Raw genomic sequence first — 20,164 nt, forward strand, 5'->3', positions numbered from 1 at the left:
GAGCTGCTCACACTGGGCTCTGCTCTGCTCCCAGCTCCCAGCTCCATGTGGGATAGACCTCACCCAGAGACCATCCAGGTTGTCCTGGGCTGGAGCCCTGCTTCCCTCTGCTGTTTTGTGGGTTCTGCAGTTCTAGAATTGGTTCAGAGCCATTTTTTATAGGTTTTTGGAGGGACTCAGCAGGGAGCTCACGCTAGCCCCTGCTTTCCAGCTGCCATCTCGCTAGTCTATTTTTTAAGGTCTTTTTTGTGTCTCTTTTATCCACTCATTGACTTGTTTTTCATGGTTTTCTCGCATCATTCTCATTTCTCTTCCCAATTTTTCCTCTGCTTCTCTAACTCGTTTTTCCAAATCCTTTTTGAGCTCTTCCATGGCCTGAGACCAGTTCATGTTTTTCTTGTAGGCTTTTGATGTAGGCTCTTTGACTTTTTTGACTTCTTCTGGCTGTATATTTTGGTCTTCTTTGTCACCAAAGAAATATTCCAAAGTCTTAGTCTGAGTCTGAGTCTGTTTTCGCTGCCTGGCCATGTTCCCAGCCAACTACTTGACCCTTGAGTTTTTCATCGGGGTATGACTGCTTGTAGAGTAGAGAGGACATTGTTCCAAGCTTGAGTGGCTTCACTGTTGTCTTCAGAGCTATTTCTACACAGCAAGCTCTGCCACACCAGTGCTCCTCCTCCCCCAAGAACCGCCAACCCGGAATGGACTCAGATCTTAAGCAGGCTCTGCGCTCCTGCTCTGATCCCCACTTAATTCCTCCCAGTGGGTGAGCCTGGGGCCAGAAGCAACTGCAGCTGTAGTTCTGTAGTTGCACCACCCCCGCTGTCCCCTGGGCGGTGTCCACACTGAGAACTCCTATCACTCTGTCCCCCACAGCTTTTCCCACTAACCTTCTCTGTTGTCTTTGGTGTTTGTGGGTTGAGAAGTCTGGTAAGTGCCACAGCTCACTGATTCAGGGCGCTAGGGCCTGTTCCACCTGGCTCCCGAGTCTGGTTGGTCTGGATGCTGGGCTCTGATCCCAACTCTGTTAGTGACAGACCTTACCCAGCGACCATCCAGGCTGTCCTGGGTTGAAGCCCTGCTTCCCTCTGATATTTCGTGGGTTCTGCAGTTCTAGAATTTGTTCAGAGACATTTTTTATCGGTGTTTGGTGGGTCTTGGGGGAGAGTCCTAGGCAAGTCCCTGCTTTCCTGCTGCCATCTTGGCTCCGCCCCCCCCTTCAATTTTCTAATATAAATCACAAAGGCAATATTAACAGAAACTGCACATAGACAGGTTTGGCATGTCTATGCCACTCAATGGTAGTTCTGTTGGCTCAACCTAATACTGGCCTCTTTGGGGAATGTCATTGCTAAAATTCATTTTAGGTTTTAAAAAATTCTTACACACATTTCCAATTAAGTCGAATACAGCATATGAACATTTCTTCAGTTTTCACAGTGGATAAGTAAAACCAGATTTCAGCAACTTAACATCAAGAATCAAATGGCCATTATTATCTAGAAACAAAACTTGTAGAAATTGTTTGTAGAAAACCATTTACATATCTCTGTAACATAACTCTCTAATATACAAATGTTACAATCTAATTAGAGAGATATTTATTCAAGGCCTAAGATGTTCAGGATATCGTGCTAAATCCTGCGGATACAAACAAGAAAATGTCACTGGTCTTAAGAAGCCCACATGAAACTTTATGGTATAGTGGGGGTGGGAGTCAGAATATGCTCACAGAAGTATAATAGAAGAGAGACCTAGACAAAGAGTCTTACGGAAATAATAGATCTGGAGGGGAAGGAACCCCAAGAGCATCTAATCCAACTTTTCACGAGGAAACAGAGACAAAGAAAGGTTAAGGAGATGACCCAATGTATCCCAGGTAGTAAGTCAATGGTAACAAGATTGGCCTTTTTCACCAAAAGTAACAACTGATTTTTGGGGCAGCTAGGTGGCACAATGGATAGAGCACCAGGCTTGGAGTCAGGAAGACTCATTTTCCTGATTTCAAATCTGACCCCAGTGACCCTGGGCAGGTCACTTAAATCTATTTACCTCAGTTTCCTCATCTGTAAAATGAGCTGGAGAAGGAAATGGAAAACCATTCCAGTATCTTGGTAAAACCCCAAATGGAGTCATGAAAAGTCAGACACAGCTAAACAACAACACACAAGTGATTTAATTTTATAGGAAGGTGTAATCTCTTGTGGTATCAATGCAAACTTTTTAAAAGAGAGGAAAGATCTACCCCGAAAGATCTACCCCAAAATCTCAAAATAATGTTCCCCCTCTCCTAGGCAAGGCATGGGTGAGGGGAGGTATAAGATGGATGAATTTTGTTAAGTTTCACATACACATAGTAAAATTCTAATTGTAAGCTGAGTTGTTAGTCCTTCCCCCAAATATAAAGGTAGTGTGCCTGGCTCATTTGTAGGACCTGAAACTGGTAGTGATGCTTCTGAGTCTGAAAAAGCACACTTCAGATAAATTAGAGCCCACAAAAGTTTTATGTAATAATGAAGTGGGCTGCATGAAGGTGGTGGTGGTCAGCCTGAAAAGGTCAATCAGGCAGAAAAAGTGATGAGCTACCATATGAAAGAGCACAAAGTATTAATGTAAAGTAGGGAAAAAGTTTCCACAAGAGTGTACCAAAAGTGGCCTCATCACATTATAGATATACCTCATATATTCCATATTTATAAGAGTCCCACATTAGGCAATCAGTAAACATTTACCAAGTGCTCACTCTGTGCCAAGTACTGGGATAAGCACTGGCGATACAAAAAGAGGAAAAAGACTGCCTCTGCCCTAAGGAGTTCACAGTTCAATGAGGGAGGATACTTGCAAGTAGATATATGCAAAGAAGCTATATATAGGATAAATTGAAAATAATTAACAAAGGAAACGCACTTAGAATTAAGAAGGGTTGGGAAAAGCTTCCTCTAGGATTTTAGCTGGGACTTAAAAGGCAGCCCAGGAAGCAAATAGGCAGAGATGAGGAAGGAGGGCATTCCAAGAACGGGGGACAGCCAGAGAAAATTCCAGAAGCCAGGGATGGAGGGTTTGTTCACGGAATAGGCAGGAGACCTGTACCACGTGATCAAAGAGTAATGTCAGGGAGTTAAGTTTAAGAAGACTGGGAAGGTAGGAGTGGGTTAAGTTATGATGGACTTTGAGAAAATGGCAGCATCTGAGGAGAGAAGGGGGCATATGCCAGAGATATTACAAATGTTAAATTGTCAGGCATTGGCAACACATTAGATATGGGGGATGAGGGATAGTAAGAAATCCAGGCTGAAGGGAAGCTGAGGGATTCAGAGGATAGTGTTGCCCTCTGCAGTAACAAGGAAATTTGGAAGGGGGAGGGTTGGGAGCGGGGAGAATATAATGAGTTCCATTTTGAGCATGTTGTGCTTAAGATGTCTGGATGACCAGTTCAAGATATCTGAAAGGCAGTTAGAGATTGGAGGTCAGCAGAGAGGTTGGGATAGGCTAGGTAGATTTGAAAATCATCGGTATAGAGATGGTAATTAAATCCATGGGACTGGATGAGATCATCAAGTGAAGTGGCATAGAGGGAAAGGAGAAGAGGGACCAGGACAAAGTCCTGTGTACAACACCCACACTTAGAGGCCGTGATATGGATGAGGATACCCCAAAAGAGGCCGAGGAGTGGTTAGATAGGAAGGAGAAGAAATGAGAGAGAATGGTGTCCTGAATATCAAGGAGAAGGTGATCAACAGTATCTGCAGAGAGATGAAGGACACTGAAGACTGAGAAAAAGCCATTGAAATCTTTGGTTACTTTGGACAGAACAGTTTTGGTAGAATGAGGAAGTAAGAAGCCAGATTATAGGGGGTTAAGGAAAGACTGAGAGGACAGAAAGTGGAGGCACCTATTGCATATGGCCATTTCCAGGAGTTTAGCCACAAAGGGCAGAAAAGATATAGGATGATAGTTGGTAGGGATGGAAGGATGAAGTAAGGGCTTTTTCAGGATGAGGGAGACTGGGTATGTTTGTAGGCAGTTGGGAATGAGGCAGGGAGAAACTGAAAATAAGGGACAGAATGGGAGTGATGGAGGGGGCAATCTGTTGGAGGAGATGGGATGGAACGGGATCATTTAGGCAGGCAAGGAGGTTAACTTTGGTAAGGGAGTACCAATGCCACTACATCATATGAAATAGGAGCGAAGGAGGAGATAGTAGCAAAAAGCATCTGAGTGATATGAGATGAGGTGGAGACAGGAGGGATTTTATGGTGAATGGCCTGCATTTTTTCCTGCAAAACATGAGGCAAGGTTCTCAGTTACATGGAGCAGAAAGGTTAATCCAAGAGCTGCCCTCCAGCTAGACAGATATCCAGATTTTCCCAAAAGCCCCAAGAGGAGCGCAATAAAGAAATACTTCGTGATTGATTGGCCATCAGATGAAATGTGCTCCAAATAACTAATTCCTTCCACTTTCTCCTCTACCACACACTATTCTCTAAGTTTCCACTTAGAAATAGGTCTTTCGTGTGTTACTGTATGGACTACCTTGTAGAAAGTCAGTTGCTTCATTTTTATTAGCAGGCAAAGGTCTCACTTCTACAGGAGCCAAAGCACTCATTTTTTTTCCTTCTTTTCAGACATCAGGCTGCCTTCTGGCAAGGCTGAGGTAAAATAAAATTGAGGAAAGAAGGAGTCATACTTGCTAAGTATATTTTGAGTGGTGTGTGCAAAAGTGCTCAGTTCTATTTAAACAATTTTTTTTACTGTAGACCTTATTTTACTTGTCAAGATAGGAAACTAACGTTATCTAATTCACTATAAAAGTAAAAACAATGACCATTAAAATATCGAGACTGTTAATGCGTACTTGTTACCCAATGAAAGTTACTTAATTTTGATGTAAACAAGAAAATCATTTTCTCATCATCCTTCCATTCCTCCCTTACTTTTCTCCCTCTGCCTTTAAAAAAATTACTAAAATTTCTCCTTATAAACATTTACCTTGGTTCACATTCTCAGAAGTCAGAATTTCCGCATTTACACAGAAGACTGAGGAGTTAGAGCAAGTGTGGTGACAGAAAGGGGCTAGTTAAACAGCAAAGGTCACCACAGGGCAGTTGCTAGAGTTTGTTTGAAGAGGACGATTCATTCTTCCAGGAAGCTTCTAATATTTTCTTTCCTTTTTTTTTTATAAATGGGAGTAGAGAATGGAGAAAATAAATCACTTTACCACTGGTTGTTGGAAAGGAGGTAAAGGCATTGGAAAGGAAATGAGCAACACAGTTCTTAACACTTATTACACAGACTAGCTGGAAAAATCTTTTTGATTTAAAGAGATACCTGACTTGTAGACATGTATAGGACAAGTGACACGATCTGAAAATTTCATTGATATGGGGAACTCTTGAACGAGGAAAATCTTTCTACCAATGAAGGTTAGCATCTTCTCTGTAATTTATAACCTTAGATGAGAGATGCTTAACCTTTTTTTCTTGGTATCATAGACCCCTTTGGCAGTCTGGTGAAACCTCTTGATGCCTCAGAATAATGGCTTTAAAATGCATAATATAAAATACATAGCATTACCAAGGAAACCAATTACATTGAAATGAACTTATAAAAACATTTTAAAAGCCAACAAATGAACAGACCCAAGACTGGAACCCCTCCTTAGAGAGTTACAGAGTTCTGAAAGGTTGAGTGATTTGCCCAGAGTTCCACAGCTAGTATGTTTCAGAGGTGGGACTTGAACCCAGAGCTTCGTGGCTCTAAGGCCAACTCTCTATCTACTATATGCTACTGCATTTCAGATAGACATATACAGTCTCAATGTAAACCACATTAGATTCAATGAACTTGATACTTACCAAGAGTTGTCTATTTTCTATTGGTCGTGAGCAATACGTAGACAACAACTACTCATATTTACATAAGCTTAGCGTTTACATAGAGCTTTCACAGCAGCTATGTAAGGTCATAAATATAAGAACAATTATTCCCATTTTACAGATGAAGAATCTGAAAGTCAAAGAGGTATCCTGCCTATGGTCCCACAAAGCTGGAATAAAGAACATTGCATCTTTATCATCAGAAGCTTACAGCTGAGTAGAGGACATAAGGTAAATACATACACATCATATACTGTAGTATAAGATGAAAATACGTGAGAAGAAGAGAAGGTTTTAAGAGAGTGTTATGAAAGCTCAAAGGAGCAGGAGAAAGACAACTGGGTAGGTGGGTAGGGATATTCGAAATTCAAATTTCCAATTTTATGGACTTGATTGAAACGATCTGCGTATCACAGTGATGCAGAAGTATTACAACAGCATACAGCCACTAGATTTATCTTTAGAAACCTCAAGTTGTCTTTGCCAATTCAAGCCAACTAAGGCAATTCAATGATGAAATACTTGAAACTCTCTCACAGTAAGGCAAATTTTTACAAAGGCTAAGCCATGAAAACTTTGCTCTTTTTTAAACCTGAAAGGAAAGTTTACTGAGCTTTTTTCCTCAATAGCAAGAGCATTATAGACTCTGTCGTGGTTTCTCATTATGAAAGAATATATAGAGATTTAAAACAGGTTGAAAATGTATCCCTCAAGAATAATCAATCCAGTGAATGGACACATACGTTTATTATAGTGAGTATACCAGGCAATTCTGGCCCATAATATCAACCTGGCAAGCTGAATGATGGTCTTAATATAACTAAGTAATTAATTAGCTTCATCATAATTTTTGCTTTATGACACTCACTTTTATATGCCAATAGTCAATTTAATGGCATTTTAAATTGGAATAAGACCCCAAGAGAGAAAAAAAAGTATCATGCTTCTTATTGAATCACAAATCTTATAATCTGATTTTTTTAATTTCAGAAATGACCTAATAAACTTGCTTTAGAATTAAATCAGTCTTAACAACCTTTGTGATTATTTCTTCCTTTTTAGAAATCATGCAGAGATTCTTATCAGAAAACATTTACCACTGTAATTAAGAATTAAAAATTACTTTGTGTGCATCTGTGATAACAACCTCTGGCAGGCCTCCTAGAGTACTTGACTAGCCTCCTCCAGAGGCCTAAAGGAGAAATAGCAGCTCACTCAGGGCAATCCAGGTCCTTGTTTTCTTCAGGATCAAAACTGCAATGCTATGTCTGTACAATGATTCTCTCTACTAAAACTTCATGCTATTGTTCTCAAGATCAATTTTATCTTGAGAAGATTTAGCTTACATAATCTGTTGTACATAATCTTTCATAAAGCTACAGAACTTGTGACCATTACCTACTTGTTTACAGGACATGATGAACTTGAGATTTATGTTGATAGTTGTCATGTCAAAAAGGCAGTATTTGAATTGCAATAAATATGAAGAGGGAGACTGGTGTAGTGGAGAAAGAACCAGCCTTGAAGCCAGGAAGAGCCTAGGGAAGTCACATAACCTCTTTGTTCTCTAAGCGACTCTTTAAAACTACGGTTAGCAAACAGGCATCAAACTGCATTGGTAGAGGGAGTTTCCTTACCTAAGGGTCCCTATACCAATGAAATCACACATTCAGTCACTATCCCTATTTTTAAAAACTCAAAATATTATTGACTGTGGCTTTTGCTTTCCTTTAATTGAATGAGAAGAGGACAAACTTACAGTAAGACGCTTGGCTAAGCCTATAAAACCTTTCAATTCTGGCTGCCTTCAATCTCTGAGCAATTCTAGTGCTAAATATTATGAGTGGCTTTCAAATATGTTACATTTTAAAGAATGCAACTTTTGTGCAAAATAATAATTTTCTATTTCCACAAAATTACCATAATTTCTGAAAGGCATGGGATTCTGCTGAAATTTACTTAGTTAGCATCTGTTTTTCTACTGATGCATGCAAAGAATGTTCTTTGAACACATTAAACCACAATCCAAGTTTTCTAGCAAAATTAGAGGCTAAAAAGATTTTAATGAACATTGAAGAAGGAAAAGAAACACAAAGTCTCACCATTTGCTGTGTTCTTTTTAAGATTATCCAGGAATTCTTCCAGAAGCTGTGATTGGTTAGGAGGTGGGAGAAGGTTTTTCTGGTCCCTGGAAAGGTCACTGTCTGACCAGGAGGTGCCTAGGGTTCGTTTTGTCTCCAAAGGATTGGCTCTCAGGGTGAGCTGCACACTTCTCTCAGAAAAGAATGTCTCCATCTGCCTAAGGTCAAGTTCAGAAACAACTTCCCCATTTATACTCAAGATCTCATTGCCTGTTCTCAACCCTGAGAAGAAGATAAGTTGATATGTGGTAAGAAAAATGCAGATGTCCCAGAGAAATACCACCTGACTGAAGAAAAAGGCTATAAAACCACACTACATATGTGGATACTGCTTTGTTTCTGTCATGCAAGAAAAGCCAAAATAGATACGACTTTTGTCACTGACAACATAACTGCTTTCTGCTCTTCAAAGGCTAGAATCATAATAATCCTTTGAAAATGGGACTGTATTTGAAATTACTAAATCAATTACTCCTATGTTCATTTGATAGTGAAGTCTTGGGGAGTCAACTGTTCTTTCATTCCCACTCTTAGCTATCTATGTATAAAACACTAGCCTCAATTAAACTATTGTTGACTTTCATCAAAGTTCCACAAGCAGTTTTCTGGAAAAAACTGCAAACAGAAAATTCCATGAGCAAGCTTGTTCTTCAAAGACTCCAATTAAATGAGAACAATGACAGTCTATATGTCATACAAACCTTCCCCATATGCCAGGCCATCAGGGAGAACATCACTTATAAATATTCGGCTAAGATGCTGATGTTCATCAACTTGAGCTGTAACTGCAAACCCTAGGATAAAAATAATAAAAGAACAACTTAAAAGGTCACCCTATTGCTGAGCTTTTCTAATAAGAATAAATAGAAATTACTTCTATATCTTCCCCATGAGTTAGAGATGGTAAGCAGGATTCTTATATTAATACTCACATAAGTATATACATATACTTAGATGTAGGAAGCCAAGTATTTTATAGTCTAATATTTCAGAAGTATAAGTATACCTTCATCCCAAAACCTGAGCAAACACAAAGGTAAACTTACATAGGCTAAAAGTAATCTCTGCAAAATTAAGAAAAAGCCAAAAAATATAAAAGAAATTTGAAAACCAAACTTTCAATTACTATCTCAATTGCTATCTCAAATAGCCTTATTCAGTGTAAGCGAGGGAAAAAACAATTTGCAAAGCCAAGGGAGAAAAACTTATACTGACACAAGATAAAATCTGATAAAAAGTTATTCTTTATCTGTGTGCGTTCATCAATTAACATGTATTTAAGTATGCTCTTACAGTGTGCTCTACGTGTTGTAAAAAATACAAAGAAAAAGAAGACATGACTCCTAACCTCAACCTTCTGCTTAAAAGCTTTTAATCAAACTTAATGATCAAATGCAATACCCATTTAATGATTAGAAAATAACACAACAGATTATATAACCCAGTACTAAATTGTAGGGGAGAGAATTGAAGTGTTTCAGATTCAGAAAAGGAAGAAATCAAAGATGGTGGATTAGGGGCGACCACCCAGCTGAACTCTCAACCTTTCCCTCCAAACAACTTTAAAATAGCGCCTCAAACCAAATCTGGGAGTGGCAGAGTCAACAAAAGGTTGGAGTAAGAAATTTTCCCAACCTAAGAAAATTTAAGAAGAAGAAGTTTGTGACATCAGAGTGGAGGCTTCTCTGGAGACCACACATGTGGCAAAGGCAGCAGAAGCCACAGATCAGGAAGAGATTACAATAGCAATGGGCACAGCTGGCCCTGACTGCAACTCAATATTGCCCATACACAGTTCTGGGTCACAGTTCCAGGGCAAGAGGAGCACTGTTAATCAGTCATAATGGAGCAAGGACCCTGGTGTGTGAGCACTTCTGGATGTTGGGGACCAGGGGCCCTTCCTGGGTCCAGAGCACAGACCAAAAGAGCAGTGACCACATCTCTTCCTGGATCACACCACCTTGGAAGCACTGAAAACAGCAGGACAAGAAAGCCTGAAGCCTGAGAAAATGCCTTCCCACCCTCAGGAGAATAGAGCCCAACTTTAACATAAAATCCAAAATCAAAAAATAGGTTGGAAAAATGAGAAAACTTCCTGAAAGAAATCCAAAACGAAAAAAGAAAAGGAAGAAATCAAGTGCTTTGTAAACTTTAAGAGCATTACACAAACTGGACTGTGTGGGAGCCTTTAGGAGAATTCTTACTTCTCCATCCTAGTCATAGCACTAAGGAACCAGAGGGTGAGACATGGGAAGACTAAATGGCTTGCTCACAGACAGAGTGAATGATGGAATACTACTGCATACACTTTCACACACCTGGATCATAACTACTAATAAAATCAGAAAAAGATATTGAAAAATAAAACAAGCATGCGTAGTTTTTAATCAATATTTTGGTTTTAAAGTATACAATGAAAAGGTTGGGATATATTCACATTGATATTTGCAGTATTTCTGAGAGTGAATAAAGACAAAATATTTTTAAAATGGGGAACAAGAAAGGACAGGAAAGACAGCAAGACTCTCTAAGAAGAGCTTTCACCAAACTCACCAAAATCAGTAACATTCCCAGTCTTAGTAAGATGTACATGATAATCACTTAGAGGGAAGATTTCTATTTCATCATAAACCTACAAAAGGTAAAACACAAAACAAGACATTTATGACTAACCAAACAGAGAACTTACATGGACTCATGTAAAAGAAAATGAGCAGAACCAGGAGAATATCATAGACAGTAACGGTAATATTCTAAGGATGATCAATGCGAAGACTTAACTATTCTGTGCAAGACAGCAATCCCAGACAATTCCAAAGGACACATGATGAAAAATGCTATTTACCTACAGAGAGAGAACTGATGAACTATGAGTGTAGACTGAGGCATTTTTTTCTTTTTCTTTATTTTTCTTTTTTCTGCAACATGACTAATACAATATGTCATGCATGACTTCATATGTATAATGGGTATCATGTGGCTTGCCTTTTCAATAGGTAGGAGAGTGGCTGGAGAGAGTATGGAAAACTCAAAATAAAAATGATACAATAAAAAAAAAGCATTGACATTTGCCACACAGGATACTATTTGTGTAACAAACTTAGGATGAAGTTTATAGGTAGTTTTATAATTAAGATCAGAAATTTAGAAGCCATTCAGTCTAAGGCCATCATTTCAAAGATATGGAAACTGAAGCTTTTAGAGCCCCAGTGATTTTCTCGTGGTCATACAGCTAATAAGTGTCAGAGGAGGGATTTGAACCGGGTCTCTCTGATTCCAAGTTCAGTACTCTTGCGATTCTGCCATTTTAAAAAGTCCTTTGTTTAACTTGCCTGTTCTTGCATATATTCATAAGAAGCTGGAATTGAACATTCAAAGTTTTCATCAATCAGTCTTCTAAGTTGTAGACCATAGTACTTGGGGTCCAGTTGCTTCATCTATAGAAGAGTGAGAAAGTTGTTTAGGTGTTTGCGTCTTATTTGCAAAAGCTATCATTGTTTACGGTAAGCACTTTACAAAAATGTCTTCTAACATATAGAAGTTTCTAAAAGCATTGGCTACGAAGCTTTAACTTTCTATATAAAAACTCAGATTTCAATGTGCAGTGAAGGAAAATGGAAAAAATTCATTTTTGCACAAGACAAAGTCAACTCCTAGATAGTATGCTAATAACTAAAGTCAAGAAGTACAAATCCAAGGGCACCAAGTAGTGTGTGTGTGTGTGTGTATACACAGACACACATATACATATGTGTACACACAGATCTGATAGCAGAATTTATGGATTTTTCCTCAGCAAATCATAATTCTTCCTATATTATCTGTCAGTCTTCAAGTTGTATCCCACTGATTAAATTGGAAAAGCTCATAAAATAAATATATAACCTCATTCCATAGAATTCAACAGTAATCAATAAGCACCTATGTGTAAGACATGAATTAAACAAGGTCTTCATCACAGAACATAAAGAAGTAAACTATATTTTTTCCACTCTTTTCCACAAAATATATAGCATCAAGATCAGAGTATGGTTGCATGGAGCACATGAAACTTTAGAGCATTTTTTTTCCAACGGGGCAGCTAGGTGGCGCAGCGAGTAGCGCACCGGCCTTGGAGTCAGGAGGACCCAAGTTCAAATCCGGCCTCAGACACCTGACACGCTTACTAGCTATGTGACCTTGGGCAAGTCACTTAACCCCAACTGCCCTGCCTTCTCCCCTCCAAAAAAAAAAAAAAGAATTTTTCCAATTATCCCTTAGACAATAACTCCATTAAGTTGTTAATAACATGTATTCAGAATAACAAGAAAAAAAAGAAGTGTAGAATAGGTAGTTTGACTATATTATGACAAATATTACAGATAGGAGTGAAATGAAAAATTGTAAGAAGAATTTATACTATAGATATATGTGAGTGTGCATGCAGGTAGATATAAATAAATATACATATAAATAATATACTTTAAATAAGCATATCATAGCTTATTACTATCATCGATAATCACTTCAGACCAAAGTGATAAATGAAAAATAAAACTACACATTTTCTACATTAAGCAGGCATAAATATGGAGCAGAGTTGTGAGGACTACACATGCTTTCTTGCTTTTACATACATTTATTTGTATGAACTCAATTGCCTCTACAAATGAGAATATTTAAGCTCTAGATTGCCACCTGGTGGTTTCAAAACTTTAATCTAATATACCCAACCCCAAATTGTTTCTCAGGAGTCAGTATGATATTGATTTTCAGTCATCACTACCTTGCTTTCCAGATGACATTAGAAATAAAACTCCCAATTGACAATTTAAAAAATTCTGTTACCTTAAAGAAGTCTACTGAGAACTTGGTAGTTAGTTACCTAGTCCACAGAAGTTTGGTATGCTTTATACAACTCTTTAAGATAAAACTGTATTATTGGAAATTTTATTTTAATATAATGCAGACCATGACCTCCAAACCATTTAAAGTAGAATATAATTCATGATTTCAGATGTCTAGGAAAACAACTATCTATACATAACCTATAGCCTTTCTTTAAAGTACCTCCACTCTAAGGCCAACCTTATAGTCAACTATCTCTATAATCCTGTTCCTGCACCGGCAGCTAGCCTTGAAAAGGAAAGGGGCTCCTTTGGAATATTTTAGGGTATGAATCCAATATGGTACAGGGAATGGAAAGAATGGTTGGTGATTCTAGAATCAAAAGAACTGAGTTTGAATCCCAAATTCAATATTGTCTGCCTAGTCACAAACTCTGATCTACAATTCCTCATCTATAAAATATAAATATTGCCTATCTAAGAACAAGAAGATTGTTCAATTCAAATTGAAAAATATTTATTAAGCCCTTAGCATATATCAGGCACTGTTCTAGGTACTGGGAATACAAAGGCAAAAATAAGATGGTGCTCAAGTTCGAATGTATTCAAATATATTCTATTTCATCATTCATCCAGATAAATGAATACACAATAAATACAAAATGTGTTTTTGAGGGGTGGGTGGCACTCACATCTAGAGAGTCAGGAAATGTCTCCTGGAGGAAACAGTATTTGAGCCGAACCTTGAAAGTAACTATGTGAAAAAAATGAGGAGGCAGAGCATACAAACTTCAAGATGCTACACAAAAGCATTACAAACTGAGACTTTTATAGTGCTATAAATGAAATATAATAATGTTCACCTTTATATAGTACTTAAAGGTTAACAAAGAGTTTACTCCCAAATCCCTGTGAGGCATGCACACACACACACACGTACATGTGTGTGTGCTTGAGAGAGAGAGAGAAAGACAGAGAGACAAAGACAGATAAAAAGAAGGTAAAAAGGGAAGAGGAAAGAAGAAAGAGAGAGAGGGAGATACATACAAGGAGGGGGAGAGGAAGAGGAGAGACTACAGTGAACTCTTGATGTGGAAACTTCCTCCACTGATACAGATCCACAACTTATCTGAGGGTCTTAAAAGGCTGTGTGGGTGTGACGAGGACCCACAGCTAGTAGTGCTGCTCACTTGAGGTAGGGATTGCAAGAACAATAATGACAAAGATGGGGAAGCTGAGGTTTAGGGAGGTCACACGACTAACAAGTATCAGAGCTGAAATTCAAACTCAGATCTTACTGGCTCCAAGCCCAGCACTCTGGCTGTGGTAACATGTGGCTCCTTATTCAGTATGCATTCAGGTGATAAATTATTATCTTTCACAAGTCTCCAACTAAGTAATTTTCTAATAGACGTCTGTAATTTATAGAGCTGTCTGACCTCTAGCACAACCACACTTACAAATGAGAAAATATTAAGGCTTTAAGAAAATGGATTTATGTAAAATTTAATACCTTGCATGCTAGAGACAAAATATCTTCCACTCTGTGTTCTGGTTTGATGGTTAGAGTAACTCCTTGATTATCCTGAAAATGAACATAAGTCTGGATTTCCCAAATGTTTTCTCGGGGACCACTGTCTGATGCTGAACTGTAAATATGCAGAAAGTCATCCACCTGTTGTCAGACACCAAAAGAAAACACGCATGTTTGATACCTGAACAAAGAGAATCACTTAAATTAAAACCTTTTGAATAATTAAAAAATATTTTTAATATTGATCATAGTTCTAGAACCAGACTGGAGAGGACACAAAAAGTGTCCTGTTAGAACTGAGTGTGATTTTCAATATATTCATCAGCTCTATCCAGACAATTATTTCTCCCTAAGCTGTCCCTTAGAAATGGATAAAAATAAATCCTTTACTTACTACAATTCCACAGCTAGTTAATCCTTCAGAACTCTTACCAAATGCATCAACTCCTTTAGAAGGCAAGCTCCATGGGAGCTTTTTACCTCTATTTGCTTTCCCAACATGGAGCACAGGGCCTGGCACATAGTAGAAGCTCAGTAAATGTATGATGTCTTGACTGGATTCCAGGAAACTTTTCCTAACTAACAGAGACCCATCTAATATCTCCAAGGTGTTCATCCAGCTTCCATCTGAACAAGATGCTCATGTGATATTTTTCATTTGTTGTTAATAGTATATCCTCATGTTGTATCCATTTATTGTCAAGAAGCAATGCTCATTGACAGAAAACTGCCCTCAGTCAGTAGAATGATGGGTCTCAGGATCTTGTCAATCTCATTTATTCATTAAACATATGGTAAACTCCATCACAGCAGAGACTGCATATACAAAGCCTCCCTTAAGCCACTCACACCTAGTGATATACCACGGTGTGTATAGGGCTTAAACATGTATCACAATATTAGTATGCAAACTCCAAAGTGTGAAGAACTTGCTGAGAATCCTTTTGTAATAACAATCTGTGCTGACTGCTGACACACAAAAGATATTTTCACGAAAGAGCAGATAGACTTCCATCACACTGAATATTCTAAGTTTTCTTGAAAGGTCTATCACATTTTAACTCACTTCACATTGAATTTTACGAAATTTTCCAGACACAAGACCAAAAACACCTAAACACAATTCAGTAAGTAGTACACATATGTTGAAGAAGAACAAATAGATTCTGTCAGAGCATGCTTAGGAGGAATAATAGATAGTCTTTTCATCTAATATTTTTGAAATACAGAGTTGGAGTCGAGAAAAGGTAAAGGAACAAACTTTTTAAAGTGTCTACTATGTGCCAGATGCTGTGCTAAGGGCTTTATAAGTATTATCTCATTTGATCTTTACACCAACCCTGGGAGGGAAGTACTGAACTAACTAATCTGCTATGTACCTATCACTTTAATGCTAAAAAGATTAACCTGATATGAATGTTTTCTCATCTTTCCCAGAAAAGAGAAAGGAGGGAACAGCACATTTCTCACTCAAAGACTTATGGGAGAAAATAGGATGATCACAGGATCTGAGAATGAAGATAATGATGCTAGTTCTCAGAAATCAGAGCTGGAAGGGGCCCAGAGATCATCTTGGTCAACACTCTCATTTTACTGATAAGCGAGATGAGGCCTAGAGAGGAGAAGTGAATTTGCCCAGAGTAACACACTGAGCAAGCAGCAAAGTTAAGGCTCAAATCCAAATGTGCTGAATCCAAATCCAAGGTTCTTTCCACTATACCATTCCCTCTCTGAGGGATTCAGAGAGCAGACATTATCCAAATAATATTTTCTAGAACAGGCCCAGAGACAGAAAAGCATCGGCTCTTCCTGCTCACATGTTATTTTCCAAAGTGAGCTTTCAGGAAACTTATCATTTTGGTGGCTTGAGCCACCTGGTATATGTCTTAGAGGGATAGGCCTCGAGTTGACTATGTAAATCCCAGCAGAGGTCACTATGGAGTAAGAAATCAAGCCAAGACAATCCAAATGAGAGACTCAAGTACTGATAAAGGCAAAATGTGTCTTTTGAGACAGGTACTTGTACAGCACACTGAGAAATACCTAAAGAAAAGATTGGCAAACTCAGGCGATTGCTAATAGTAATTTTTCCCTGCCTCAAATCTCTCCTCATTCCAGCTCATGCTACACAGTCAACCCTAAAGGGAATTTTCTTCGACGATATTATAACGGAATAACTCTCCCCATAGGCAACACAACCATTCACTCACAGCTAACACAGCGCAAGCAAGGTAGGGGTACCTGAAAAAAAAACCAATGAAAAGTTATCTTTCTTGAGAGGAAGCAGTTCTGAAGATTATGAATGGAACACCTGAACTTACAGGAACATCTACACTTAAGTCAGCTTTGCTAAATAAACTGATAAACGACTTCACTTTTCTGATGCAGCTGAAAGATTAAGTAGGAAGATATCCAAATAAACCACTGCTTTAAATAACATAGTAAGTTTTGGTGGATCTGTTTTGGTAGATTGGTCCAATCACGCTAAGAAAAGTAGCTAAAATGACCGTACCCTTTGACCTACAGATCCCACTGCTGACACGTCTCACGGAGGTCAACAATAAAAAATAAGGGGCTTCATATGCAGCAAAATATTTGCAGCAGCATTTTTATAGTAACAAAGAGCTGGAAACAAAGTAGATCTCCTTCAAGTAGGAAATGACTAAACACATTGTAGTATATTAATAGAACAGAATCTATAAAGAATTCATCATTATCTGCAAGAAATAATGAACATAAAGAATATGGGGAAACAACGGGAAGACATATGAATTGAAATCAAAGTTCAGTAATTAGAATCAAGAAAACCATACGCAATGATTATGACAATGCAAACAACAACAAAATACCCAAAACTGAATACTGTAAAAGTATAATGACCAAGCTTGGCCCCAAAGGGTCAAGGGAGTAAACCTTAAGCAGCTATTCTGTGCCATGTACTACGGCAAATAAATATTATATTGTTTGATTAAATGATCAAAAAAGAGATATGAGAATGAATTTCCCTCCCTGATTTCCAAAGGTGGAAGGAAGACTGCATGTGAGGAATACTACATAAAATGTTGGACTTGTCTCATGTGATAATTAGTCTTGCCAAACTGCCCTTTTCCCATCTTTTAAAAAAAATTTTGGTTAGGATTTGGCTCTCTCCAGGGAGAATATATTGGAAAATATAGCTGCCATAAAAATACTGCCAAAAAAAGACACCAATAAAAATTTAAATAAAAATTATAGTGACAGTTCTTTAAAATTGAAGCCTATTATCTACCTCAATTTTTTGAAGCATGCATATTAAAATTATCTAATAGATCACATTTATATAGAGCTTTAAATTTATAAAGCACTTTACATACATTATCCCATTTTAGCCTCAACGCAACCCTGTGAGATGAGTATTTCAGTATTATAAACAAAATTGCAGTTTTTATATGGAAAAAATGTATCGAGCCTTTCTGAGTGATAATTTAAACTACAATTTACATAAAATCAACCCTGTCGCTAGAGCATGGCACCTGGTTACTCGATAGGGACACAAAGCTATTCACAAAGTGACGCATTGGGATGGAGATAGAGATTGCACTAAAGAAATATGGCCTCAAGTTAAAATTGGCACAGCATGTCTACAAATCACACTGTTCCCTGATGTGGATGGTTGAAAGCCAAAACACATCCCTGTACTTTTAGTACAGCTGTTATGACTTTCAGTTAACACCTTCAATGAGCTGTAGGAGTCTCAAGATACCTCTACACATTGGCATTCATAGCATCAAACAAATCTCTAGGGTGTACTCTCTAGCCCCAAGAATAACTCAATCTAAAATGAATGTGAATTACAGGTGTTCACCAGGGAGTAAAGATATCAGAGTTTTTCAAGTAATCTGACATCAGAAATCAGAAAAAAAGTAGATTTTTCAGATACAATGGAGATAATCCTGGGGCCTCCCCCGCTATCTACTCTGACTGGGGCACTTCTCATAGAGATTTGGCCACTTCCATTAGCCTTATGACTGGGATACTTCCGAGGACACATGTATCCTGGTCCCCTGCTGAATGGTAGGTAAACAGAGGTTTCTGGTTCATCCATTGATCCTTATGAGCAGAGCAGGGAAAGGGGTAGAGTGAGGGAAGAATTCCAAAGAGCGATGGCTGTGGAACAAGAGGATTTGCCATGCAGTATACTTGAAAAGGAGAGACAACTTCTGCTTTCCCCCTACCCCTACCACTTCTTCTCATTTGTTGAGCATATAAAGGTTCTTTGAGCTCTTATCCCAACTTGCATACCCTAGCAGCAGTGACCACTCACACAGGACAGTGAAAACAAGTCTCTGTCTAGAAGAGGCTAAGACTAGATCTAAAGGTTCTAATACGCCTAGAGCATCATTTATATTAACTTCCCTGAGCACAAGGAACTGAACAATGACCCTGAGACGGGTTTGTTTTGGGTTTTTTCTCCTAGCCTTGGAGGTAACCTCAAGATATCCTACTTCTGGGTTCTGATTGCCCAGTAGGAGATGATTACTACAACTTCTCAGACGAGATGACCATCAGCAGGAGGAAGAGCCCAAGCCATGACCTATCTTGCCAGAAGATATGAACCTGCACTGAGTAGTGCAGAACAAAAGTAAAATAACTACTCAGCAATCCCACAGTACTTAATGTTTTCACGTTTTAAGTATTTGCCTCCAAGGAGATCATAATAGGACTTGTCAACAATTGTTTCATGTTTTAAATATAGTCCTGGGCAAGTTACTTAACTTCTTTGACTTAGTTTCCTCATCTGTAAAATGAGCTGGAGAAGGAAAAGGCAAACCACACCAGTATTTTTGCCAAGAAAACCCCAAAATGGGGTCATGAAAAGTCAAGATACGACTAAAGCTATTGAACAACAACAAAAAGTGGGCACTTATGAACCTTTTGTATTTTGAACATTTATTTTGTGGTGAAGTAAATAGCTAACTGTCACCTGATCTACTTCATACATTCAGTGCCTTTATAGAAAGACCCTTTTAGGAAGACCAAGATAAGAGCCAAACTTGACCTTTAAGAAATTTTTTCCCCAGGGCTCCAGGGTTGGCGTATAATGAGCCAATGAGTTAGAAAATGTTCCTATAATTCAGAAAGAGAAAAACCTGATTATCCAAGGACATGTACTCAGTCCAAATAAGCCCAGACCTGGAGACCCCTAGTCAACCTCCCAATTCCACAGTAGGCATAGGATTGCATATAGAAAATCAAGGTGTCAGTTATTTATCACCCAATACTACACTAGATGTTGTAGAGAAGTATAAAATATGGCCCCCATCATGAAAAAACTTTCAATTTAGATGGGGAGACAACTGAATACATGACATAAATCAAGTCATAAGCTTTGTAAAACCTAATGCAAACATAACAGAAGCTAGGATTAAGAAACAATTTTTTTAACTTTTAAGGCTTACAAGCAATACACACACACACACACACACACACACACACACACACACACATATATATACATATATATATATATATATATATATATATATATATATATATACACACAGTCTCATGTGATTTCTTTCAACAACCCCATGAAGCTGTTTGCTAACTATAGAACCTCACTGGTGATTGTAAACTTTGTTTTATGTTTGTTGGGACAGCTAGATTCATTGTCATATCATTCTTTATACCAAAATAGGCAATAGGGAAGAATAGACAGAGCATTGACCTAGGAGCCAGAGGACTTGTGTGTGAGCCCAGCCTCTAAAACACTGCTGGCTTATGCAACCCTAGACAAGTCACTTAGTT

General features: G+C 38.2%; 1 protein-coding gene across 2 annotated transcripts in view; it reads right to left on the reverse strand.

Annotated features, from left to right (window-relative positions):
• Window positions 1-20,164, reverse strand: part of TIAM2 (TIAM Rac1 associated GEF 2) — a 167,885-nt gene that overhangs the window by 94,210 nt on the left and 53,511 nt on the right. Inside the window, exons 9-13 of one of the 2 annotated variants that reach the window (XM_036766922.1) lie at window positions 14,357-14,518; window positions 11,350-11,454; window positions 10,571-10,649; window positions 8,719-8,811; window positions 7,979-8,239 (exon numbers count right to left, since the gene is read on the reverse strand). In XM_036766922.1, coding sequence (XP_036622817.1) covers window positions 7,979-8,239; window positions 8,719-8,811; window positions 10,571-10,649; window positions 11,350-11,454; window positions 14,357-14,518 — 700 coding nt within the window. Of the gene's footprint in view, window positions 1-7,978; window positions 8,240-8,718; window positions 8,812-10,570; window positions 10,650-11,349; window positions 11,455-14,356; window positions 14,519-20,164 lie in introns of those variants that run through there. The other variant, XM_036766921.1, reaches the window with a different exon arrangement.

Source organism: Trichosurus vulpecula, chromosome 7 (genome assembly GCF_011100635.1).
Source record: "Trichosurus vulpecula isolate mTriVul1 chromosome 7, mTriVul1.pri, whole genome shotgun sequence".
Classification (NCBI taxonomy): domain Eukaryota; kingdom Metazoa; phylum Chordata; class Mammalia; order Diprotodontia; family Phalangeridae; genus Trichosurus; species Trichosurus vulpecula.